General features: G+C 38.7%; 1 protein-coding gene across 11 annotated transcripts in view; it reads left to right on the top strand.

Annotated features, from left to right (window-relative positions):
- The first annotated feature begins 7,105 nt into the window (after positions 1-7,105).
- Positions 7,106-27,823, top strand: part of TCF12 (transcription factor 12) — a 390,121-nt gene continuing 369,403 nt past the window's right edge. For 2 of the 11 annotated variants that reach the window (XM_082733800.1, XM_082733810.1), the window contains exons 1-3: positions 7,298-7,608; positions 8,573-8,669; positions 9,712-9,784. Coding sequence is in view for 7 of the 11 variants with exons in the window: in XM_082733805.1 (XP_082589931.1) it covers positions 8,595-8,669; positions 9,712-9,784 (148 nt within the window). In the remaining 4 variants the exon portion in view is untranslated. Of the gene's footprint in view, positions 8,016-8,572; positions 8,670-9,711; positions 9,785-27,823 lie in introns of all 11 variants that reach the window. The other 9 variants (XM_082733805.1, XM_082733797.1, XM_082733804.1 and 6 more) reach the window with 9 other exon arrangements.

Genomic DNA, 27,823 nt, shown 5'->3' with positions numbered 1-27,823 from the left:
GAAAGGCTGTTTACAATGTGGTGAACATTCATGACTATGACAAATGTCTACTACTATTTTTCTTACCAGTTTTATTTTAGTAGTGGTCAGTAGGAAAATATGGATGCAAATTTAATTTTCATTTTTCATTTACTCAGAAATTTAGCTGTTACTTGGAAATTTGGCTTCTGTCATTCATGTATTCTTTCAGTTTTTCATAAACCCAACCAGTATTTATTAAGCACATACTACGTACCTAGCAGTGACTTCTAGATGCTTGAAGTACACTAATGAATAAAACAGCAGAAAATTTCTGCCCCCATAGAGCTTATGTTCTAGTGGGATATCTTCAGTCCCTGTTGGTAGTACACATCACTTTTTCAATTTTTATTCCAAACAAGGGCAGGTTAAGTGGGTAGAGCAGAATAAATAGGCTTATTCTGCAGCTGTACATCAGCTTCTGCAAGACAATTCTATTAATTGGTCTAGTTTCTAGATATTTGCAAAATACATGGCAAAGATACATTCTAAAAAAGCCATTTGCTGTTTGGGATGCTTCCCTTATTGTAGTGAATGAATGAGATCTGACTGTAAGAGATATGCCTATTGAATTTAACTATATTCAAAAGAGAATATAGTAATTAAGAAGATTCTTTGCTAAAAGTTTAGAGGACACTAATATTTTCAAAATGCTTTAGAAATGTTGAGAGTAAAAATTGTATGTATATTTGCAGGTGATGCCCCTGTATGTTCTTTTTTTTTTTTTTTTTGATTAGCTATCTATCTATCTATCTATCTATTTATGAGAGAGAGCAGAGCAGGGCAGGAGAGGAGTAGAGAGGCAGAGGGAGAGAGAATCTCATGCAGACTCTGCACTAAACGTGGAGTCTATCTTGGAGCTCGATCCCCTAGGCCCAGAGATCACAACTTGAGCTGAAAGCAAGAGTTGAACACTCAATGGACTGTGCCACCCAGGCTCCCCGGTTACCCTGTGTGTTCTATTGGACCCAGTCAGGCATATCTCTTCACCCCTATCTCACATTGACCAAAACCAGAGGAAAAAAAAAAGCAATATTTGGTTTAATAATGATATATAAAGTTATTTTAAAGATACTCCCAGGGAGTGCTGGCTGGCTCAGTTGATGGACCATGTTACTCTTGATCTCAGGCCTGTAAGTTCAAGCTCCACATTGGGTATAGAGATTATTTAAAAATTAAAAAAAAAAATCTTAAAAAAATATCTCCAAATCATTAATTCATTTAGCAATATTGCTTCTTCAGAATGTTTGAAGTCCTTGTTCCACTCCCTGCTAGCTCCCAGTATTGTTGTTGAACAGTGGACACAATATCATTTTGAGTGTTAGTCCCTGGTATTTGTCCTGTTTTATTTTCTCTCTGGAAGCTAGAAGGTCTTCTCTGTCTTCTGTGTGCTCAAATTTCCTGATCACAGGCTTTGGTATAGATCTATTTTTATCCATTGTGGTAGGCTCATGGTGAACCCACTTAATTTGCTAACTCATGTACTTCAGTTCTGAAAATTTTTTTTAGATTGTTTCATAGATGATTATCCCTCTCTCCCCTGCCCCCTCCCCCCATTTTTGGAACCCTTCTTATTTGGATTTTGAATTCCCTGAACTAGTACTTTCTTTTGGTTTTGCATTCTAGGAAATTTTCTCAACTTTTTCTTCCAATCCTTTTATTAAGCTTATACGCTCTTATTTTCAATTCTTAAGGTCTAAATGTCTCATATGATAGTGGCTTCTCTTAAGTGTCTGATAATCCTTGGTCATCTGCTCATATTTAAGAATAAAGCATCAAGCTGCTGACAGGCAATTCTGAGTATACAGGTGGGGATTTGTTAGTTGCAAACTTACCTTAGAGTAATTTTCTTTGGGCTTATAGATAGGGAACCTTTCAAATCAGTATCTTCAGGTCTTTTCTTTGGGGTTGATCTGAGTCCATATAGAAGGATCTTCTAGTCTTCTCCTTGGAAGTTGAAATCCTGGCTGCCCTGAATCTGGGAGCCAAACTGGTAAACATATCTGGAGGCCTTAATGTCTAATACACAATGTTAACTTACTTCCCTCACCCCTGAGAGACCTACTGCTTCACCATCCGCAGAGAGTTAGTTTGCAGTATTTTGCCTCAGTAGGAGAGGCATTTGTCTGCCTGACTGCATGGAGTTGGGAAGGAATTTGACTGCTTCTTAAACAGATTGGCAACTAGTCCTCCTTATAGTATTCCCCCTTTCCTTACTTCACTTCAAGGGGAACCTGGAACCGGCTGGTTATGAGTCTTCTAGTGACACTTTAGTGTATATAGGTTTGATTATCGATTTACCTGATTGCTCCTTTAATATGCAGTTGTGATAGTCTACTACAACTTTTATCACTCATTTGCTTTTCCAGCTAAAAGACTTCTCAGTTTTTTTTTTTTTTTAAGATTTTATTTATTTATCAGAGAGAGAGAGGGGGAGAGAGCGAGCACAGGCAGACAGAATGGCAGGCAGAGGCAGAGGGAGAAGCAGGCTCCCTGCTGAGCAAGGAGCCCAATGTGGGACTCAATCCCAGGACGCTGGGATCATGACCTGAGCCAAAGACAGCTGCTTAACCAACTGAGCCACCCAGGCGTCCCAAGACTTCTCAGGTTTTGTTGCCATTGTCTCTTCTTTGGCTCCCTATGATTTTAATCCTTACAAAATTATTTTATGGCATGATCTACTTTAACAACATGGGGGTGGAAAAGCAGGAGGAAAGCTAGAAAAATCCATAATTATTAAAGATAGGTGATTAAGTACTTGGAGACTCTTAATACTACTCTGTCTACTTTTTCTTTTAGAGGTTTGAAACATTCTATAATAAAAATATTTAAAAGTCCTTTTACTGGTGTGCCTGGGTGGCGCAGTGCGTTAAAGCCTCTCCCTTCGGCTCAGGTCATGATCTCAGGGTCCTGGGATTGAGCCCCACATCGGGCTCTCTGCTCAGCGGGAGCCTGCTTCCCCCTCTCTCTGCCTGCCTCTCTGCCTACTTGCAATCTCTTTTTGTCAAATAAATAAATAAAATCTTTTAAAAAAATCCCTTTACTGATTTCTTAGTGTGATGTTAGGAGGGAGCAAACTTCAGAGCATGTGTTAAACTGCCATCACCATCTAGAAGTACAGAACCATTATTTTTCAATAAATATTTATTGAGCATCTACTATGTACTAGGCATTGTGCAAGGATATACACAGGAATTGGGAAAAGAAATTATTTATTTTACTTGGTATACTATACTGAGTTTAAAAAAATTAAAATCTATGAGCATCTAGGCTTGATGTTTTAGAGTGGCAGTATTTTTTTTTCCTTTTCTGAATCTGAATTTGTCTTGATTTTGGTATAAATGCACACTTTTATGAAATATGAAAGAAGAATCTTAAAGGGGAAAAAGACATTGAATATGAGATGGACCGTTAGGAGATATCTCCTTAAGTCTGAAAATAGCATTCACACAAGCCATTTAGTGGCTTAAATAATAAATCACATTAGCAAGGAATAGAGAACTCTTTTTACTTATGAACAGAGAGAAAAGGCAAAATCTGTAACAGGAAATCCCGCAAGGGGTTCTAGCTAGCTAATAGAAGAGAATGAGGAGAGTGGACCTTTGCTGACTAGTAGAATGTGATTGACAATAGTGTGGAAAATCTTGGCTTTTAGTTCATCAGCGATGGAAATGCCATGAACTGAAGTTAACATTTATAAAATTAATTGTTACATAAAATTGTTCCCTTTAGTCCCAAGGGGATAGCTGTGGAAAAGAAAGCAAGAACTCCTAGCTGCTCTCCTGTGGAGAAGGGAGTTACAAGGGAGTCCATTACCCACCAAACTTGGTTCTAGTTGGATTATGCTAAGAGGCCACTCACCCCATCTAGATAGCAACTTGCCAATTGACTTGATTATCTCTACTCTCTTTCTTCCTCCTCCTCCTCTTCCTTCTATGAACCTTCAAGAATACTTCCTTCTAGGGTGCCTGGGTGGCTCAGTGGGTTAAAGCCTCTGCCTTCAGCTCAGGTCATGATCCCAGGGTCCTGGGATCAAGCCCCACATCGGGCTCTCTGCTCAGCAGGGAGCCTGCTTCCTCCTCTCTCTCTCTCTCTCTGCCTGCCTCTCTGCCTACTTGTGATCTCTGTCTGTCAAATAAATAAATAAATAAATCTTTAAAAAAAAAAGAATACTTCCTTCTAAATCAGAGGCCAAGTTCAAGTCAATCTCCCAAGAAAGCAAAGCCCACTGCCTTTATTACTTTTCTTTTTGACTACAGTCAAAAAGGTTTCTCTGCGCAACTCAGGTCTTCCTCATAAATTTGTGTCTATGTGTTTTTGAGCATAGAGTGGGGGCTCTTACGAAGTGGTTACTGAAACTCTGTTGACAGAATTATAGTGTCTGCCCAGTGGCAGGGTAAGGTGAATGGATGTGGAAATAAAATATATCAGATTACAACATTCTTAAGGCAGGGTGGGTTTGAGATTTTCTGTTCCTCACAGCATTCAGCACCAACCTTGGATGTAAGAAATACATTATATTTCAATATTGATTGATGTAATAAATCAAGAAATACATTATATTTCAATATTGCTTGATATTGATTAACTTACACTATAGTTATAGTACCCCAGATAATCGCTGAATTTGTATTACTAGTTGTTTTCCCCCTGAGCTTTTCAGTAAAGCCTTCTGGCTCTATTTAACAAGGTCAGCAAAGGCCCAGAAATTAGTTATAAGTGACACAAAACTGTGGTATCTATACTCTCTTTGTCTTCCATATATATAGGGAGTATTACAGGAAATCCATTGGTGGGAATAATATTTCTGTATTAAAAATGATATATACTACTGTTATTTCTAAATGGAGCAGTTGTTATGGTGAAGACCAAGAAACCATATTTTTTCTTACATAAAATATTGGTACATACCTATTCTGTAGATAATACTCAATAAACTAACTGGATAATGTACAAAAAAAATGATATATACAAAGATTACATAACAGCATGAAAAACTAATTCATGTTATAATGTCAAATGATTGATCGATTTAATTCCAACCTCCCTTTCTTGAGTGTTTACTATGTATTCAGTCCCATGTTAGGTGCATGGTGCAGACAGATGCATGGCAAGCCTATTGCCTAAGGAGTATTTAATCTAAAGAGAAAATAAAGTATAAACCGGTAAGGGCCATAATAGATGTGAAAAACTTCAACAGTCACTCCTTCAAAGGAGTAAAGGAGCCCTCATAAGCGAGGGTTTGGGTAGATAGCGATTTCTTCTTCTGAATTAGTCATATGAGAAAAAAGAAAAGAAACTAGTTCTTTCTTCACCCCCCTTTCTTTGAAAACAGCATTATTCCTTCAGATGGGATTACATTCTCCTTTCTCCAATATTTCTCTTCAGGTTTACCACTGAGTGATAGAATGGACCTTAAAAGTTCTAGTCAGAATTCCCATCTGATGTTTAGGTCTTTGCTGCAAAAAATGGCCATTGGGTCTGTATTACTTAGAACACACTAGATTACAAATAGCAGAAAACTCGAATTCTGTTGCTTTCATCAATGAAAGCAGACCTGGGTTCAGAAGCCGTTTGATCAGAGCCTCAAAAGCATCATCAAAGATCCTATCTCTTTGCTTTCTCCATGCCTACTTCATTTAATCTAGCTGGACCTTGTGCTTGGAAAACAGCTGCTTGGAAAACAGGGGCTCTTTATTTTTCTTTTCTTTCTTCCTTTTTTTTTTCTTCATACAACAGTCTAGTGATGTTCCTTCAATTTTTGTTGTTGTTACGATCCCTGATTTTTGGAGTACATGCAGAAAGAAGAGGTTGCCACTGAAGTTGTTTTGGAATACGTGAAACAGACAAACAAAACTGCCCCCAAAAGTCCACAGCAAATTTTTCCTCTCAATTGTCTCAAATTGTGTCGCGTCCATTGCCAACCAGTAACTGTGGCAGGGATGGGGCTATGTTGCTTTATTTAGGTTGGAATTATGCTAATTTGTTTATATTGGAACCACATGCTCCAGCAGGCCTCAGCCAGGGCAGGGATGTGACAGCTAGGAACAAGGAGTGTTAACCTAGGGAGAGGGGATAATGGAGAAACTACCACAGGATATGGCACAAGGTCCAGGCTGTGTCCATTGGCAACGTCTTGGAAACCCCCAGCCCCAAGCAACAATTGCTTTCTCCCTCTGGACAGCTTGGGTTGTGATAAAGTAAAGCAATTGCATATTTGCAGCTAAATCTACCTCCTTGTTTCCATGCAAGTCTGGGCTTCAATGACTCCTTCTTGCCATGTTGTTGCCCTCAAGGCGCTGGCTGCTTCCTTCAATTTGTGACGTTGGATGTGTCTTCTTTCCTCAGTGTTTCTTCTGCCTGGCCCTTACTGGTCTTTACTACACTCACTGACCAAAAGACTTAAATCACTGGAGAAAACCTTACTTCCATTTCCAAACCGAAAGGAATTTAAGTTTGGTTATCTTGTCTTCTTTTTTCTCTGCTTGGAGCTTCTTCGGGCTAAGTTAGAACTTGCGCCAATACAGCGGCTGTGCGACCAAACCTCCCTGGGCCATCTTTGCAAAATGAAGGCACTGGCTTGATCCGTTTCCAAGAACTCGTCTTGCTGTCCAATTCCGTGGCCCCGAACACGATTCGCGTGGGAAGAGGTGATTGTAGACTTGGGGGATGTGTGAGTGGAGTGTTTGGGTACCTGAAGCCCACACTGCTTTGTATAGTTTGAGGGAGCTTGTGACCCTTTTCCTGCGTGCTGCTCAGCAACGAATTCGACCAGCTGCAGCAACTCCAAGCGCGGACCGAGGTGGCTCGGTCTCCCTTCCCCACACAAGCATCCCCCGCCAGCGCGGCGCAGCCTCCCGTGGCTGGAACGTCCGGGCCCAAGTGTGGCTTGGTCGGGAACTGCAGCTTCCAGGGCTCTGCGGCCTCGGACAGGGTGGCCTGAGCAGCGGATCCAGATGCGTCCGCAGCTGCGTCTCCACCGCGCCGCTCTGCCGCCCGAGGCAGGAGCGGGACAAGCCAGAGGAGGCGCCACGGTGCCTGCCTCCCTGCTCCCGAGGGCACGGACTCGGCGCCCTCGGCGGGCGGCCGGGTCCTACTTCGCGGGGTGCCCGCGCCCGTCTCCCGCCCCTCCCCGGCAGCCCCGACTCCGTCCCGCCTCACCCCACCGCGGGCTTTGTCCACCGGCCGCGCGGCGGCTCCTCCCCGTTCCCGTCGGCTCCTCCCCACCCCCTCCGCTGGCCCCACTTCCTCGGCGCAGGCGGCAGGAGCGAGCAGGGGACGAAAGGGTTAACCCGGGGCTCTTCCCGGCGCGGAGGGATCCGGAGCGGAGCCGAGCGCGGTGCTGAGGCCGTCTCAGCGAAAAAAATGTCCGCCTGAGGAGACCCACAAGTTCTATTCGGGGGGACCGCCAGCCCGCCCCGGGAGGAAGGGGCGGCCAGGCCCGAGAGCCGCCTCTCCCGCCCGGATCCGAGAGCTCGCGCGGGGCAAAGTGAGCCGAGCCTCCGGGAGGTGCAAGGGGAAGCCCGAGACCGCTCTCCCGGCCAAAGTGAACTTTAATCGGGGTGGTTGGATGCGGAGACGGGGCGGCAGGTAATTGCGGAGAGGCGAGCGGGAGGGGTACGCCGTGGCGGGGCTGGGGGCTGAGGGGCGCCGCCGCGTCCCTGCCGGAGCGGAGGCGACCCCGGCCCCGCGCCCCAACTCCGCGCCCCTTTGTACAGAGGCGAGCCCGGGGTTCCCTCCAACTTGGGGAGCGGAGTGGGGGCGGAGGCGAGAGTCGCGGGCGGCCAGGCCCGCTGGCGGCGCGCTCGGCCTGCGCGCCCCGCTCGGCACTCGGCTCCGGCTCTGGGGCGCGCGGGAGAGCAGGCTGCTTCGGCCGCCGCGCCGGGCTCATTGTTCGGCAGGTCCGGGGCTGGCCGGCCGCAGGCAGGGCAGCAAAAGTGGGAGGAGGCCGAGTCGGGGGAGGAGGACGCCGGGCAAGAGCGAGACTAGTTGTCGAGGTTTGTATTTTCTTTTTAAAAACGCCCCTCGGACGCGCGGGGGTTGCTTTCCGACCCCCGGGGCCCGCTGGGGACGTCCGGGCGGCGGCGGCGGCAGACGCGGGCCTGCGAGCGGCGCGTTCCCTGCAACTTGTCAGTTCTATTGTTGCCGAGCCTGTGAGTCACTTCGCATCTCCCCTCGTCGCCGCTCCGCTCGCTGGACGCCCAGTCGCCCCTCACCCCGCCCCTCGAGACCCCCGCCCGGCCGGGCGCCGCGCCGAACGCCCGGCGGCCGCGCGGGGTGGGGGCGCCGCGGAGGGGGCAGGGTTGAGCTCGGAAACTTGCGGGAGAGGCGGCGAGTTGCGGGAGCCGCCGCGACGCTCCCGGGCCGCGCGGAGAAACGCGTGGATTCACCGACCCGGCGCGGTGCTGGGCTCTCCTGCCCCCTGCCCGCACGGCGGTGGGAACGAGTGGGGTAGTGGAAGTCAGCTCACGGCTCTCCTGCCCTACGCCCCTCTTCATCCTCTCACACTCTTTGGGCCTCGGTGGTCTGTCTGAACCTATTTCCTCCGCTTTAGGACCCGCTAGAAGTGGCTGAAGATGAATCCCCAGCAGCAGCGCATGGCCGCTATAGGGACCGACAAGGAGCTGAGCGACCTGCTGGACTTCAGTGCGGTATGAGAGCTTTCCGCGGCATCTTGGGGTTCTGCTGAGGTTTACCAAAAAAAAGAAAAAAAAAAAAAAAAAGGAAAAGGGAGGGGGGAAAGCGACGTGGAGACAAGGCAGCGTGAACTCCATCTGCTTTGAGCAGTAGTTCTCAGGGCTGGAGTCCAGCTCCCCCAAGTTGGACACCTGAACTTTGATGTAATGTCTAGACTTGCAGATTTAAAACTTTAATGCCAGAGGGGTCATTTGATTTAACCAGTTAAAAGGAGAACAATGTAACCATGAGCTTTGGTTGAGTCATCTTCTGACCCTGATGATTATTAGGGATTTTGAACTTTATATCTTTATATGAAAAAAAAAAAAATTTTTGGTGCACTCCATTTCTCTTCCTAAGATGTGATAGAATTTATAATACCCGAAAGAGGTCAGTTAGGAGAAAGCCAGTTAAAGGCAGGAATTTCCAGCCTGTTTGAACACTTTTAAGGACATGTATATTTGTGTATGTATATAGATATAAACATATATATGTATATTTGTAAATCTTTTACCATGGGGAAATAGTTAAAGGGCTTAAAAATAGCTGAAACCTAAGGCCTACTGCCTTTATCTCTAATGGGTTGAATTCCTTTATTAACTGTTGTTAGGAGGCAGGACCAATACCTACTTTCTAAAACTGGGTTATAATGGATCCTTACTCTATGTAGTTGTTTCATTGGATGTGATTCTGACTGTGTGTATTGAATAGTAGTGTAAATGTGATGAGATCTCTGCTAGAAAGTGAAGATCATGGACAAAATTTTTAACCTTAATATAATTTTTAACCTTAATGTAAGTGACTGGGTTTTGAGAACAGACTATAAGCAGTATTTCCAAGTAGCATTAGGAAATAGTATCACTTAGTGTGTTTGCTTTTCTGGGTCTGAATGTATATTTTCAATTTTATCTTAACTTTCTTCTGAAATACAGTAACTGATGATTCTTGGTGGACTTTTGTTTGCAAGGAGTCTAGAAGAATTTCAGGACTAACAGGTACATTTGGGTTATTTTGTAGATGTTTTCTCCACCTGTTAATAGTGGGAAGACCAGACCAACGACACTGGGAAGCAGTCAGTTCAGTGGATCAGGTAAGATGATATCTAAAATAAGACACTCATATTTTGGTGTTGTGATACATTTTAGTAGAAAAATATGAAGTATTTTAATATTTCTATGTCATTTTGTAGTGTCTAGTTCAAATTAGAAGCAAAAACAAGCCTCAGATGAGAGCTGTTGCTTTTAGGATCCATTGATACTTCAGAGAATTTAAATACTGATGTAAAATTTTTCTGTTTTCCATGAATTTTTAAGTTGAATTTGTCTTGTTTGAGTACAAGGGATTATATCCTGCTTTTATGTTTGGATGAGTATCAGAAGAAAACACTCTGTGGTCCATGTGTGGTTTTTTTGTTTGTTTGTTTAATGTTTATTTACATACGTGTATTTTTAATTTTTGCCAAAATTACAGCCTATTAGCATTATTTACATTTGGGTTCTAAAAAATTGGTGAAATAATGCTATTTGATATAAGAGTATGAAAAGTAGAATTGAGTCAAGAAATAATTAGTAAGACTCATTTTAAAAGATGGCCATTCCATTGAAAGACTGCAGCAAATTAACAATTTTGAGGACAGTTAGTTAAAATGTTAAAGGAATGATGTTACAAATAAATGAATAGAAAGATTTATTTTCAGATGACATCTATTAGGTGTCTGAATTCCATTTTCCGATGACATTAGGATAATGTTTAGAATAAGTTAAATTTAGATTTCTATTCCTACACTGGTGCTGTGGTCTTTAAGTTGACTTTCTGTATATTTATGATTACTCTGCTTCATTATTAACATCTGTCCCATTTTTTTTAAGAATGCATTTTTTGTTTATCCAACTTATTTAAACTCAATGATTTGAAAAATAAACAGTAAGAAGCAAGGTCCATTTCAGTGTTCAAAACCTATAATTTTTTTTTTAAGTTAAACTTATTTCTTAGTTCTCAAAGATGAAAAAAAAAAAAAAAGCCATGGACATCATCTTAAAACTACCGTCAAATTCCTGGGCTGAAATATGGTAATTCCTCTTTGACCAGTGCTTTTATTTTCCCTAGTAAAATGGTAATTGATTTTTTAAGATATTATAAGAGCAAAACATCAGGAAAGAAGGAAATGTCATAACTGATAACATCTTAATACCGCTTTATATTTAAAAAGTGTTTCTATTTAAAAATAATTCAGTAACTTTATTAAAATTTATTTTTCATGATGAAATTATAGCTTATGGGTAAAATACAGAATGTTTAACACCTCAAATAAGCAAAATAAAAGCATTCTAGGTTTTAAATATGTTAAAGGCTGATACTGTCTCTATTCAAAAGAATATCATAAAATGTTAGCCCAACTCCAACTCTGTTCCTATCTCCTTTCCATTTACTGGTAATTATTTGAAAATTGTCACTTTTTTGGGGTGAGGAGAAAAAATTACTAGTTAATGTAGAAGAAGGCTATATTCTTTTACTTTCTTTACTACTGTTTTGAGTATGTCTCAATTTTTGCAACTTATTCATTTTCAGTACTTTAAATTTACTTTGTCTGATACATAGTAGATGCTTAGTGTATTTCTTTGAGTAGTGACATTGCTCTTTTTAGGTTGTTTGTTCGAACTTTAATTGTGGAAAATATATTTAACTGATATTCATTGGCATCAAGGACATGAACTTTATTTAGAAACTTGCTATTAGAAATATTTTGTTTTTAGAATAAAGCCTGTTATATTTTTCAACCTTTTAAAATTAATGTGTGGTTTATGTAGTGTGTGAAACTAAAAGTATGCATGAACGTGGGATATATTATTATAAGCTTAACATTGGAACATTTGTAGGCCTTTCATGTCGCTTGCATTATGCGAAGAAATTATTTGTTTATATTGCTGAAATAATTATATGGTATTTGATGATTTGGAGTAGGAAATTTTTAATTTTAAAACTGGTAGATTTGTTACTTGTCCATTGAAAGTTTGAACTTAAACATGTGTTCAGTGGATATAGTTATATTTATCTTTGTGGTTTGTTTTAAATACCAGGAAAAACAAGAGCCATGACCTTTAATAATTAGTGAATGGATTTAAATTTTGGGGAAAGCATAATGGCATAAGTGGTTATTTTATATCAGAGTATATTGGTATATGTGGTTTTCCTATAGTCAGTTTGTTATCTTAAATGTCTAGAAGAAATTGGTGTAGCAATATTATTTTATTTATATACTTTATTGACATCTGAATAATTTTCTATTCTGATTTCAAAGGATATTAATATGTCCTAATGCCTGTTTATTTGCAGCAATATAAGGAGCTAAAGAGAGCTAAAGATCTTTCTGAAGAACTGACTTAAAGATTAGAGTTTTCTTGTATTTGGAGTAACATTGTTAAGACCTTAAGCTTTTGCTTCATGAAAACTAATTGTGCAGTGTAATTTCCTTTCTTACGTTCTTTTGGAGGATAACTTAATTTCACATTGGACTTTTTTTGAGAAATAGTAAAACAGACTTAGAATATTTTTAGGTGAAAGCATACAATATATTTTATAGTTTAAAAAAACATTATTTTTAAAAAAGTTTTATTCCTAAAACTAATAACTTGTATGATAGCTGACACTTCTTCAAAAGTCATTGAAAAAGATGAGACTGTATTTCTATTACTTATTTGTCTGGAGAAATGTGTTATAATGCTATTTCTTCATCAAGGTGTAAATTTTCTTGCATTATCATAAGACTGAATTTGTCCCCTTCGTGTGATAGAGTCTGTGATGTTCTTACAGTGACCTTGAGAGGTGTGTCTCTCTGTAGGAGTTCAAAGTGAGGTTACTGTATTATGTTAGGCCAGTATATCAGGAGAAAACTTGTTGAAATGATTGATAAAATGGAAGTACTTCAGGTGTTTAAATCCACTATTCCCTCCAACTTCAGAGTTCGAGTGTGTAGAACGAAATTGTGGTATTGGATTTAATTTTTAGTACTTTAAATATTTACATGATATCCAAAAATTTTTCTTTATTAGTTTTTGAATCTAAGTAGTAAGAGATACTGAAACAGAACGGGTATATTCATTTTGTAAGCTATCTTTGTACATATTGAATCTATCTTTGATATTTCTGGAAAAATATCTTACTTAGCAAGTAAAGTTTTGCTTTTTGTTATTCAAAGTGGATTTTTGTAACATAGTTTCTTCTTGCCCAAGATTTTTGGACATGATTGTAAGAACTGTTTTCCGGCTTTTAATTTTTAAAAGGAATACAGCTTTTCATTCTTCAGTTACTGATCACTGTTTTGGGGGGAAGTTTTTCATTTGTATAGGCTTTATGCTTTTTGAAAGTAATTTGTTCATTCAGGAAGCAAATATGCTAATCTAGGGGTGAGCTGGTGAAGGTTTGACTTGGTATTAGTATATGGGGAAGGAAGGAAAAAAGACCGGAAAGAAAGGACTGACAGAATTTGAAGAACTGGATTTCTCTAGGTTAAGAGAAACGACTTACGGTTGCAGTTCTCGCATAACTGGAGTGTGGTTGTGCTGGAGGAAATAAAGATGCTGAATTGTTTTGAGCATTTTAAATTTCACAGGACCTGGGGACTCTTCGAGCTAATTGTGGGATTTGTGAGAGAGAGAGAAAAGTGCTGGGAGATGAGTTAAAGATGTTGGTTAAAAAAAAGAACAACAGCAGCTCTTTTTTGTTTATAAAATTAATAATCATCGTTGAAAAGAAAGTTGGAGAACAGAAAAAGCAACAAAGGAAAAAAAACACCCATTATTTCACTGTCCAGAGAAAATTGTTGTTTTGATATGTTTCCATTTGGTTTTGTTTTTCCAGTTAGTCCTTTGTTTGCAAAGTTGAGAGCTTAATGATCGTTCATTTTATGTCCTCCTTTTTTATTTCACTTAATATAATGAGCATTTTCATCATGTACTTAAAGATACTTTATAAAATTGGTGTACTATTGTATAATATTACATGGAATGGATATAGTATAATTTAACAATTTAGTTTTCTTACTGCTTGACATTTAGGGATTTTGTTATTTTGCTTTTTATAAAAAATATGATAGTGAACACCTTTTTGTACATGTGGATTTTTTATCTACACTTCGATTTCCTTTGGATAGGAGATGTAGGTTTTGTTTTTTGTGCCTGCAAGTTATAATTAAAGCTAAGAGAGTGAATGAATACCCTTAGGGAAATGAACTCAGAGAGAGCTAAATTATCAGGCCAAGGATTGATGTTAATGGTGGAATTAGATGTATAAAATTAGTGACTTTGGATAATTACTTAATATAAAAATACAATTTCTATTTGTATATAAGTAGAGTATAAGATGGCATTATGTAGAGATTTATATTTGTGTGTAAATTGGTTGTGTGGTAACTTGAGGGGATTCCCATCATTCTTCGACCTGTGCCTTTTGAAATGGAGTGTAATCTAATTGGAGTCTATCGGTGAGGGCTCTTGAATTCTTGACTTCTTAAGAGAGGCGCTATAGGATAGTGAGAGGATTTGAACTCAGGAACCAGACAATTGGAATGGAATCAGTGCTTTGCAGCTTATTGGCTGGGGGTCCTTCAATGATCTGACCGTACTTTTTTGTGAAAAGTAGATGATACTGCCTACCTTCTGAATCTTTATGAGGATCAAGTAAGATTATCTTTTTTTAAAAAGATTTATTTGTTTATTTATTTGACAGAGATCACAAGTAGGCAGAGAGGCAGGCAGGGTGTGGGGGGAAGCAGGCTCCCCACCAAGCAGAGAGCCTGACGTGGGGCTGGATCCCAGGATCCTGGGATCATGACCTGGGCCGAAGGCAGAGGCTTTAACCCGCTGAGCCACCTAGGCATCCCAAGATTATCTTTATGTATTTCCTGACTGTGTACACAGCAGTTTCAAAAATGGTAGCTGCCAAGGGTGCCTGGGTGTTCCAGTTGGTTAATCGTCTGGACTCTTGATTTTGGCTCAGGTCATGATCTCAGGGTTGTGGGATTGAGCCCTGTGTCTAGCTCTGTGCCGGGTGTGGAGTATGCTTAAAATTCTCTCTCTCTCTTCCTCTGCCCACTCCACTCCCTCTCTAAAAATAAAAATGGTAGGTGCCATTATTATTGTGGCATCCTCTTAAGTAATACTAATGATAATATTAATAATTAACAGTAATACTTAGAACCAGCTTTATAGGCAATGTTTATTGAACTATTATTATCTACTAGGTGCTATGTTAGTGGTGGTGGAGGTGAGGAAATGCCCCCCCCAAGGGCAAATATCAAAGTTTCTTTTTAGTGCCATAAAATTATATATGTTGTCAGAAGTCTAAGAAGAAATCAGGCAGTAGTTTTTTAAAATTAAAAGATTTTTTCCCCTAGAAGAGTAGCTTTGAAAGGGCACCAGGGACCTAAAAATCTTACCTTTTTTTTTCTTTTACAGTGGATTTCTTCTTAATACTATTATTTTGTAGATTAGATATTGTATAGTGCAGAATGATAGACAGAAATGTGTACAGCTTTTGAAACCCTCTTCCATGCTTAGGCATTGCCATTTGGATGTAGTGTTTTCTCCATATTCTCTTAACTACTTGAAATTTTTTCTGGAATGAGATATAGACTAAATAAATAAGTAAAATAAAAATTACGTGGCCTGAGAGAATAGAATAGCTGGGAGACAGGTTGGAGAGAGTGTTAAGAGTCTCCAGAGTAGAGCTTCTCCAATTTTTTCTTAATAGCAGAGGAGAAGTAACATAAACTCCCCTGAGAGCCTGAAGCAACATATTGCAAGTGAGCAGAAGAAATCTTATCTTAAAAATTTATGTGCATTTTACTTTCTACTCCCAAACACAAACATATTTGTTGTAATATGAATATGTTTTGGGATGCCTGGGTGGCTCAGTTGTTAAGTGTCTGCCTTCGGCTCAGGCCATTCTCCCAGGATCCTGGGATCAAGCTCCACATGGGGCTCTCTGCTCTGCAGGAAGATTGCTTCTTCCTCTCCCACTTCCTTGCTTGTGTTCCTTCTCTCACTGTGTCTCTCTCTGAAAATAAATAAAAATCTTAAAAAAAAGTTTTAATTAATCGTTGAGTAAAACAGGTTCTAGGGAGGTGTGTCGTGATTAGCTTATAGCGTTGCCTTCCCCCTGTTTTGCTTTGTATCTTTGGTGTTGGGGTAAAGGTGGAGTGGGATGTAGGCTTATCTTAGTGAGAAGCCCACTTTTATGCTTTATCTGGAGCATATTATTCAGCTGTTTTTATTCTTGGGTCTTCTCTTGCTCCCACAGAAGTCTATGAAAAAGGATCATCACATTAGGGGGCAAATTGTTTTGTTAGGGAGGAAATTGTTATTCCATAACGCACAGAGAAATTTGTTAGTAATGTCGCTTGTCTTTTGAACCCTTGTTTTCGGTTTCCAGCCAGATCATCTTGTAATTTAACATGTCCATGACTTGAGAAGAAAATGTGTATTTTTATAGAGAAAACTTTGTATTTTTGTTGTTGTTCTATGTCTGCAGTGTGCTCTGGTGTGTTCCATGTTGAAAATGTGCTTTCATAAAGACCGTGGTGAGTCATCCAAGTTACTCTAAGCTGATTGGGAGCATAAAGATCATATTTAAAGATCACACTGAAATGTATAAACAGATCAGGGATCAGTTGCTAATTTTTATTGCATTGAGTAGTGACTCAGTGATGAAATTTTCAAAATATAACAATAAAGCAATTTAAGATAAGGTGCAAGATAGAAGAGAATGCTTTTTTTTTTTTTTTTTTTAAAGCAACCACTACCACACCTTAACCATGTTTTTGGCTATTAAGAATGTTGGCAGAATGTGTCATTTTGTCAGGTCTGTTTTAGGTCCTAGGAAGGTGCCTGAATTTGAATTGAGGGAGTTCTCTGAATTTGAAGGATTATTCTAGTTACCCAAGGAAAGTCTCTTTGGAAACCTCCCTCAAAAATTGTCGGTTTATTTTCTTCCGGTGGTTTTGCCAGGGAGCCATTGCGAGGCTTTGAAATGAACGGGATCAACTCATGATTACTCTTCCACCACTTCATTGGTGGTTAATGTAGAGAACACAGGTTGAATTTAATATGATCGTGCAGCTCCAGTCAATGAGCAAATGTGCTTCTGCTCTCAGCAAGAGTTGGGAGTAGTGGTGGGGTACCACGGGGATCCCTGCTAGGAGGGAATTACAGTCATCGAGCTTCTCAGTCCTTGAGGCATATGTTGTTTTGAGGTTGTTGAGGATAAATAAAAGGTTTGCTGTACCACTAGAGAGGAAAAAAATACTAGGCTTCACTTTTAGTGGCAGAAGCATGCTTTGGCCACAAGTTAATTTAGAGAATCTGAGTTTGTATGGGTCCTCAAATAGCAGAAACCTGAGTTAGCAGGTCCTCTTACGTTTTTGCTGTTTGGAAGGCCTACTATATCTAGCTGACTTTGTCATCTGGTCAGAGGCCCATTGCTTGTCTGCTTGGCATTGACATGCTAAAGGTTTTAGAAAATGTTTTTCGCTTTTGGTCCCAATTTAGGTAGAGTGAAGTTTAAGGAGAAAGTTGTTTCATGTTCATTCTCTTGGTGAGAACTTACAGACAGCTTGAATTGATAATGCTTTTCTAGGTAGGCAAGTAATTAGAGCCATTTCAAGAGCATAAGAAATATCCTCAATGTCTCTTGTCTAAGCATCAGCTCGTTCCTTTTATTCTATGGGATGGTGTGATTAATTATTATACGCCAGGATCACCTTTTACCTGCCATAGATCCACAATCCCTGATCTGCGATTTTGAAATCCCAAAGAGTCTGAATCAGAATTTTTCCTTTAAATTCAGCATACATTATTTTAATGGCAAAATCTGATCTTATCTGAAGATTCAGAGGCCGTTGACAGTCTGTTTTCCTAGTTGTATGGTTACCAGATGCTGGAAGTGATTTGTAATATATGGTATGTGCACTGTATTTCTTTCTTAAATTTGAAAAAAAGAATTATAAAATCCACCTATCTCCATGGATTTTTGAAAAGGTATTATAGACCCCCCGGTGCCCCCTTGTGTGTGTCTCCCAGGTATTGTTTACAACTCAAGATAAGAATTTCTTTTTTTGGACTAAAAGCCTAGAGTAGAGAATTTATTATTTTAAATACAGAAAAAATAATGGTGGTGAACTTGTTAACATAAAGGAAAATCTTTTTGGAATTTGACTTTTCAGGCTGAGCTTTGTGTTTGAGTATTTTGGCCAGTACATTGATTTAGGGAATCAATTTCTGTTTTGAGGAGGGATACACTTTTTCATCTTTTGGGCCAAGGAGTGTACCGATACTTCCCTGGTCAGTTAGCATGAGAATTTTCAGAGTGCTAAGCGGAGACATATTTACAGATAGATATATAAACCCAAGTAAAGATAATTATATATATATATATATATATATATATATATATGTGTGTATATATATATATATACACACATATATATGTAAAATATAAATCTGGTACTGTATGATTACTTTCAAAAGGAAGCCTGAACCCTGACCATAGTCATTTTTAACTGTTGGCTGAGAGCAAATGGAGAAGAGAATTCTAGTGAGTAATCATGACAAAAAAGAGGAGCTAAGATAAAGTTTGGTATGGGACAGGTAACAAAACCAGTCTTTGGTAATTTTATGTATGTATTTATTTATTTAATTTATTAATTAATTTTATTTTTTATTTTTTTGGGAGGGAGAGAACACAGATCCCAGGGGGGAGGGGGTTGCAGGGAGGGGCAGAGGGAGAAGCAGATTCTCTTCGAGCAGAGAGCCTGATGCGGGGCTGGATCCCAGGACCCTGGGATCATGACCTGAGCTGAAGGCAGACACTTAGCCGACTGAGCCACCCAGGTGCCTCCAGTCTTTGGTAATTTTATTCTCTTCTTTTATATTAAAGTTAACAGTTTTCATGGATTGATAGGTAGCCTGATGTTTATTCCTGCAGTATACTTATTAAGGGCATCTTCATTGAAAACACACTGTGATTCTAATGGGTATATAAAATTTTCCTCAGTAACCTGTCATTGGCTCACTTCTACTATTGATAAAAACTGTGGAAGTAGCTATGAAACTAGTTGGGTATGTTTTGAGGGGCATGCCAATTGTTGGCCATTCAGACTCTGGTTGCCTTTCAAACCTGTTCCCTGTAATGTTCCCAGTGATGCTGTCTTAAGAACCATGAATACTTAAACAGATAAGCTCAATTAAATAGACTAAATAATTAAATAATTGAATAATTAAACCCACTTAAAGTTTGTAGGGGTTTGAGATTCTCTCCTGTAGGAACACAGAACAGGTCATACAGCCAAGCTGTCTCTCGCCTTCATATTTATATAATCTCTTGCAGTGCCGCAACGAACAGTCTCTTGAGTTTGACTGTGGAGCCTTGCTAGACAAGTTGTATAGTAGTAGCACTTTGCCCAGTGGATGACTGAAGGAAGGAGGAGTCTTACTGTTGAAAAGAAATCAGTAATGATAAAACTATTTGGTAAATATTTACTCATACACTGTTTTCTTCATAATTCTCATAGGAAGTTGGTAACTTCATTTTGTAGAGGAAATAAAGAAATCAACAGTGATACACATTTGTGGTTTCTTATTGCCCCTCAGAAGTAGCAAACTGATGAGTTGTAGTTGCACCTGCACTGATACCAATCTACACCAGGGCAAGGTTTGTCTTGAGGAGGAATTTAGTATCTCTAGAAATCTTTAAAATTTGTTGTTGTAACTGGGGGCTACAGTGGTGTAATCTTGGTATTCTCCACAAGAAAGTGTTTCAAAATTTATTTTTATTAAGAAGAAAACAATAATCAGAGCCTTTATACAATAGAACTTTTAAAAAAGTATTAGAAGATATTGAATATAAATAGCTACACCCTGAAATGTCTTCAGGAGAATGTAATTTTTGTGTGTGGTCTTATTGTCCAGCTATCATCAGACTTTGTGCCTTGGGAAGAAGATGAAATTTGATAGTTGTAAGATACTGGAATATTCACAGTATTACAGAGTTGAATCCTAGGAAAGAATGGTTGCTTGATAGTATGGAAAATTCTTTATTTTCACTTTCTCATTTTCAAAGATTTAATGCTTATTTAGTTATAAAGGCAAGTAAAAGCAGATGGAAAATAGTTATTCCAAGGGTAGTTTAAAAATGTTATTAAACATACAGAAGAGATTTTTAATTGAAGTCATTAAAATTTAATTTTGGGAACAGAACTTTCAGTGCATTAAAATGAAGAGACTTAGGCTAACTCTTATAGTAGTGAATGGTGCTGATTTGTCCATTTTGTATTTTCATTTATTTGAAAGTAGACTGGGCTTTCATTTTGTTGAAGGGCATCTATAGATATTTGAGAGAACACCTAGTAATACCCGGCTGTTTTTCACTGGTGTTTGCAGGATGGTTTATTTACATTTAAGGAGGTGGAGAACAGAGCACATTGTTGTATATTAGAAAGAGGAGGGGTTTGGAGTCAAAAAGTTTTGGTTCAGTGTTGGCTTTATCCTTTACTAGATCTGTGATTGTTGTGCAGTATGTTAACTCCTCTTAACCTGTTTATCTTATTGTAAAATGAGGAAAATAAAATACTGCCCTAAGGGGTAGCGATAGTGATCAAGTTAAGTAATTTTTAAGGAAATTACTTTCTAAAATGTGGAGACTTACAGTTCTGTACAAAATATTGGTTGCCTTATGTTAGGAGGCATAGCAACTCTTGAAGGGATTCTAAGATCACAAGTATAGATGGAGAGAATGACTATTCATGCAAAACTCACAATATTTCTGACAATCATGAAGATTACATCAGGTGATTGAGAGGTAAGGAACTCCTTATGGTAATTAATGCTCAGAATTTCTAAATTCTTCAAATGAATTCTTTCTATTTTTGTTTAGATGGGGGATGTTAAGTCAGAGAAGTAAAATTCTCATGCATGTTCTTTGGTAGAACTCTTAGTTATATCCCAAACCATGGAGCCCCCAAATTAGTATCTCTGAATCCATTATTCTCAGCTTAGTTGTTTTAAATGCTTTTTGAGGCTCTCTTGTAGTGACAAGGTTAATCCCAGGCTTAAGTAGGTGTGACAGCTGAATGGTTCTTAGGAATAGTCTGCTTTTGCTTTGTTTGATGAGCAGTAATCTGAACAAAATTTTAATGTCAGTAAGAGTTAACATTTTAAAGATTTAAAAGTATGAGATCTAGTGTCCTTGGTATATTCCCAAGTGAAGACAAGAGGTTGCAAGGATGAGGTTGAGAAATGCAAGTGGAACTCCCATCTGCTCTATGCCTGTGCTTGAAGCAGGAAGGACTCAGTCTTACCCATAAATGACATAGGTATCAGGGCTCTGAGATGTCTGATGATGCTTCTGTTTATGGGTATGTGATTAGGGAAGACGGGGGGCCTCCCCAGGTCCTAATACTGCTTTCCATTTAGTATACTTGTCTTGGTTATATAAAACACCTGGCTCACCTGTTAAATTAGGAAATACTGAGGCTTTTACTGACTCTTTGTATGTATGTGTTGTGGGATTGTGTTGTTTAGAATTATTCTTTAAAGAAGGAAATCAGCAAATTCAAAGTTCATAGAACCCAGAGCCAGTAGAGGGTGGTTTTGATGGAAGTCTGTGGACTTCTGGGCTCCGTAGGAGTTCTTTGCTAATTATTCTTCAGGATAAGACAATGACTGGGTTTGGAATATAGCATGATTTGACAGCAACTTACCTGGCATCAACAAAGTTCTGAGGCCTTCTGTCTCTGCACTTCCCATTGTAAGAATTCCTAGTCCTTTCTTGAAAGATGTGTATTAAATTGCAATGATGTGAGAATAGATGGTTGTTGAGACAATAAAATGAGGGACCTTTGGGAGTGGAGATTGAGGGTTTCTGAATATAACTTCTCATCCAGGGGCCAGGTGAGATGGTTTATTTTTTTTTTCCATAACAGTTGATGGCTTCTGCATGCCTGCTGCCAGCTCTGACAGGCATTGCAGTGGTCTCCTTACTGGGGCTCCTTGTGTCCATTTGCTCTCTTTTCCAATCTTAATCTGCTAAGCTGCCATAACAAAATACCACATACTGGGTGGCTTAAACAATACAGTTTATTTTCTTACAGTTCTGGAGACTGGAAGTCTGAGCGCAATATGGTCAGGTTCTGGTATTCTTCCTTTTTTTGCAGATAGCCGCCTTCTTTTTTCGTTCTCACATAGCCTTTCCTTAATGTGTATGGAGAGAGGTTGTAGGAAAGAAGATGCTGTGGTGTCTTGTCTTACAAGGACACATTTCATCATAGCATTCCCACTCTTATGACCTCCTCTAATCCTAATTATCTCCCAAAGCCCTCACCTCCAAATACCAGCTTCTGTAGATGACTTCTGGGAGGACACAAGTCCATAACACAATCCTCATATTTTTTAAACATTTTCCTCCTGTGATTCTTGTCAGATTTGTTCCTTGTTGGCTGTCAATCAAAACAATCAAAAGGGGGCACCTAGTGACTCAGTCAGTTAAACATCCAGCTCTTGATTTCAACTCAGGTCATGATCTCAGGGTTGTGAGATCAAGCACGGTGTCGGGCTCTGTGCTAAGCGCAGAATCTGCTTAAGATTCTCTCTCTCCCAGGGCAGCTGGGTGTCTCAGTCGGTTAAGTGTCTGACTTTGGCTCAGGTCATGATCCTAGGGTCCTGGAATCAAGCCCCACATTGGACTCTCTGTTCAGTAGGGAGCCTGTTTCTCTCTGCCTCTGCTGCTCACCCTGCTTGTATTCTCTTTATTTCTCTCTGTATCAAGTAAATTAAAAAAAAAAAAATAAAGTTTCTCTCTCTCCCTTTGCCCTCTCCCCAAAATAAATAAATAAATAAATTTTTAAAACAAACAAAACAATCAGAAGTCTCCCCTTGGCATTTAAGTTCTTTAATAATCTGATAGGAACTTGTCTTAGTTTTATAATTACTACTTCTAGTCTGAATTGTGTGGTTCACTTACACTGGTTTCCTATCTGACCTCTTGCCTTTGCGTTATTTTTTTTTCACAAACTGGATTTCCTCTTGCCGTTTTTGTGCTGTTTCAACCTCCTTTTCTTATGAAATCTTTTCCAGCCATTTTAGCCACAACTTTGTCAAAGTATGGCTTCGAGATGATTTACAGACTTTCAGGTAAAGGATTTCTTTTTTGCTCCTGAAGGCAAAGCTAGGGTCAGTATGGCAGTTAGGGCCATTTGATTTTGAGTCCAACCAGTTATTGTAGCTGGACAGCTTCTTTATAAACACTATAGTTTAAAAGAAGATTGAAGCCTACTTCTGTTGAATACTGAACATAGAATTTCTGTTTGTAGGAGTTGAACTTGGTGTTCTGAGTTCTTTTCTGCCTAAAATTGTTTAGAATACTGTCCTTTAATAAATAAATAAATAAATAAATAAATATGGTCCCAGATTATAAAAATCCCTGGAAGTGAAGATAGTGTTTTAAGTTTGTATTTCTGCAAAATACTTTGCTTTGAGGTCAGAAAACACGTGGTGATTGACTGTTTTTAGATTTGGAGATGTGTGATAGTTTGGTGGAAAGAAAGATTAAATTTCCCAAGTTAAATTTTGTAGATTAAATTCCCTTTATTGCAGTTTTCTTTTCTAGCATCAGCTACACGGTGAGGTTTTAAGGAATCACTGAACTTGTATGGATTAGCTGACTGGAAACTGGGGTGTTTGTTAGAATGTTTTATCTGTTCTCTTCTTTCTTCTGAAAAGATCTTAGCCCATCCAGGACTCCACATTTAGATATCAGGGATGAGCAGGAAGTGTCCCAAGTGGTAAAGTCATTGAGGTTGTTTGTGAATATATCTGCCTCTACCAAACCATAGCCAGCCCTTGCTCTGAAAAGCAAAGAGAAGTGATAGTTTCATAGTGTTCTCTTTTGACAAGATATGTGTCATTTACGTTTTTTAGTAATGTCAGATTGTGGGGAGAATGGCTTATCTGATGCTGGGATTGATCAGGTAGAGGAGATCTGTTCTATGAGGTGTATAGGAAACATTTTACCACACACTGGAAACCAGTAGATAGCCAAAACCTTGGAAGTGGTATTTCCCTGAGACAATCTTGATTTTTAGTATTTGGGTTGAGCCATGGAAGAGAGGTTGGTTATATGATCTAGCATTGTAGTTGTTGTGGGGAAACATCCATAAGGGCAGAAAAATATGATCTTAATGGAATGGAGTCCATCACCTGCTTAATTTGTACACCACCCAGGAGCCCCTGAATGTTTCTAAATCATTTTCAGTTGGAGATTTTTGGGCTAAAGCTGTGTTTGTCTACTGTAGAATATATGTCATCTTCATATTTTGAAGTTAGCTTGCAGATCTAGACATGGTATCTTTGGCAGTTGTATCTTAAAATGTGTGTGTGTGTGTGTGTGTGTGTGTATTTTTTTTTTTTTTTTAATCTAGGAATTGAGTTGATCACTCTGATGTAATTTGGAACTAAATGTTACCCTTGTATGTAGAATTTGGAAAAAACTTGTTTTGAGGGAAACATCAGTTGATGGTTAAGGAGTTTGTGTGGAGAAATCTGGAGATGTATCAAGCTGGAGATGTGATCTGTGTGATAAAGATAGTAAAAATTCTCATCTCAGTAATCTACCTCAGAACAAAATTTCTCCATTATAAGCTTCTCACTTACTTAAAGCCACTTTATCTGATCTGTTGGCTGCTAGAATACTCTTACATGACTCAGATCTCATTGTAGCTTACCTCTGAAATATGTAGATTATGTTTTCTTGCATAGTCTGAGAGAGTGGTTTTTTATTTCAAACAGTAATTTTCATTGCTTGTAAAACTCAAAGATTTCTGAGTTGCCACCTTTATAGACTTCTGGTTGATTTTTCTCTCAGAGTGCCCATTTGCTCTCTGTGAAAGGAACAGGTTTGCATTTATTCAGTGAATCTAAGATGAGATAATTGGTATTTTTATTATTTGAATGGAGGCTTTGTATTTTTGAATTTTGTGAAACAAAGCTGTGTTTGTAAACACATTTCAAAAATATAAATGACACTTTTTGGTAAAGATGTTCACTGAATAGCAAGAAAGTTCAAAAAAGGGCTTTTGTTAACATTCTATAATAATCTAACTGTTTTCATTGACTGTCGCATTGATTAAAGAGTACCTGATTTTTAGAACTTTTTGTGTTGAAAATAATCCTTACACTGGGTTGTGGTAGGAAAATATTTTCTTGGTATCCAGTACTCCTGGGAGTTTGGAGTTTTCAACTGTTGTCTAGGTTTAGAAGAATGTTTGATAAACAGTGTATTTCAATGTAAAAATAGTCTTGGGAAACTCTAGGAAAGCATTTGTTTAGTGCTCCGATGTAAGATGAACAAGTTGTTCTGGTATTGGACCGATAACAGAAATATTTTTATATGGCTACAAAGGTTGAGGTAAAAAGAAATGATGTAAAAGTTTAGGTATAAATAAGTGGATTTCAGGCAAAATTCAAAGTGAGTCTTCAGATTTTGTAGAACAACGTGGTTGATTTTACATTCCCCTCCAATTCCTTCTTCTTTTAAAGACTTCTCTTGGCTTTTTAAAGGAAGTTGTCTGGTCAGGTATGGAAGTATTGTTTTCAGAGGAAGCGTATTATGTCTATATGTAGTGATTTTCATGTGGGAGGAGAGTGTTTAATTTTAAATTAATTTTGAGAACCTATATGTAAGTGGCTGATTTTTCTTTTTAAACTACTTTTGAAAAATTTTAAAAATATAAGCCAAACCTAAATGAATCTAAACAGCACAGAAAGGTACATGGTGAAAAATAAGTTCTAGTCATTTTTTCCTGTTCCCCATTTCCACTCCCTTGGCAGAGATTGATACTGTTCAGTTTCTTCTCAAAGTTTTTCATGCATACACAAACGATGTAATAGCTTTTGTTTTGCACAGGGAAAAACAGTTCTGCAACTTAACCTTTTTATTTAAGAGAGGGAAGGTGGGGGATCACTATGTAAAGGCCATTCTTGAGCCTATTTAGATTTTTATTAGGACATTTGATTCCCTAAGATATGTGTAATGATTTGACCTGTTATAAAAAGTAACATAATTATATAGTACATATGTACATAGTACATATGGCTTAATGAAGCTAAAAAATGCAAAAGCTTTAGCATTTGGTAAGATTTCAGTTTCACCCACTTAATAATTGTTCTTCCCTTTAGAAAACAAACACACAAATGAATTTTATTGAAATGGAAAACATTTGGTAAGATATTAGTTCTTTATGTGCTGTGCACAGGACTCACTTTTACATGAGTTATTTAACCATCTTCATAAGAATAACTGAGGCAAATTCAATTTTACTCCTATTTTTGCAAATGAGGAAACAGGTTTTACACCGTTATAACATAAATACTAAGTGGCAGAATCAGTTTCAAAGCTGTTTCATGCAATTTTGTGGCAGTAGCTAGTTATTTAGATTGTTTTAAAAAAATGTAGTCTCGGGGCGCCTGGGTGGCTCAGTGCGTTAAGCCTCTACCTTCGGCTCAGGTCATGATCCCAGGGGCCTGGGATCGAGTCTCTCATAGGGCTCTCTGCTCAGCAGGGAGCCTGCTTTTCCTCATCTCTCTCTCTGTCTGTCTGTCTGCCTATTTGTGATCTCTCTCTCTGTCAAATAAATAAATAAAATCTTTAAAAAAAAATAAAAAAATGTAGTCTCATGGATAGTTGTCTAATATCCTGATATCAAATATCACAGTTATTTAAGTCATTGTTGTTATAATGTGTTTAATGGAGGGATTGGCTTTTTCCTGATCCCAAATTCAACAGTGATTAGCATACTTGGGGAGCTTTTAACAAAATACCTATTCCTGGATCACTAACCCTAATAGATATTCAGGTTGCACAGATCTGGAGTAGAGGCTAGGAATCTGAATTTTTAATAAGCTGCTGCTTAATTCTTAAGCAACCAACCTGGCTTCACTGAAGTATGTCTTTATTTGAAATTTATGAATATAAAGTTTTAGCTTTCACTTATTTTTTTCTGAGGATAATGAACCATGACTTTATAGAAACACGTGTAAAATGTAAAGGTACATTTGGAAACAAAGCATTCCTTGTTGAGCTATATTATATTGTGCTGTAAGAACTTTTTTCATAGGGCCACACTATAACTGAAGGTGAATTAAACTGAAGACTTTACCTTGTCTCCTGCACAGGTGAGCTTTGGAAACATTTTGTAAATACATCTCTAAAATGCATAGAATGGAAACCAAAATTAAGTGATTGAGTCTCAAAAGCCTCTAGAAATGTTTTATCAGTATCATTTTTAGTTGAGAGCAGAATAATACTTACCTAAAGAAATAATCGTGCATCAGATGTCTTGCCTTATAATTGCTTTAAGTGTTGAAGTTATATTACAGTGCTTCTAAAGAAAAAGAATTAAAAAAATAAATCACTTGGTGGCTTTTTGGTTTGGTTTCTGTTTGCCTTTCTCTTTTTTTCCCCTTTGCTCATTTGTTTTGTTTCTTAAATTCCACATATGAGTGAGCTCACATGGTATTTGTCTGTCTTTGCCTGACTGACTTTGCTTGGCCTAATACTCATTAGCTCCATCCACATCATTGCAAATGGCAAGATTTTGTTCTTTCTGATGGCTGAGTAATATTCCAGAGGGGTGTGTGTGTGTGTGTGTGTGTGTGTGTGTATACACTGTATCTTTAGCCATCTATCAGTTGATGGACACTTGGACTGTTTCCAGAAGTTGGCTAAATTTTTAAAAAAGATTTTATTTATTTATTTGACAGAGAGAATACAAGCAGGGGGAGCAACAGGGGGAGGGGGAGAAGTAGGTTCTCCACTTGAGCAGGGAGCTTGATGACTGGGATCATGACCCAAGCTAAAGACAAATGCTTAGCAGAGTGAACCACCCAGGCACCACCCCCCCATAAATTGGCTATAAACACTGGGCCATATATATATATATATGTCCCTTTGAATTAGTATTTTTGTTATTCTTTGGGTAAATACTTATTAGTGCAATTGCTGGATTGTAGGTAGTTCTCTTTTTTAACTTTTTGAGGAATCTCTTTGCCTGAGGGGCCACGCCAGTTTGCATTTCCACCAACAG

The sequence above is a fragment of the Mustela nivalis genome (genome assembly GCF_964662115.1).
Source record: "Mustela nivalis genome assembly, chromosome: 6".
In the NCBI taxonomy this organism is placed as follows: domain Eukaryota; kingdom Metazoa; phylum Chordata; class Mammalia; order Carnivora; family Mustelidae; genus Mustela; species Mustela nivalis.
Note: the sequence above shows the minus strand (reverse complement) of the source record. Positions and strands in the feature narration are given on the sequence as shown.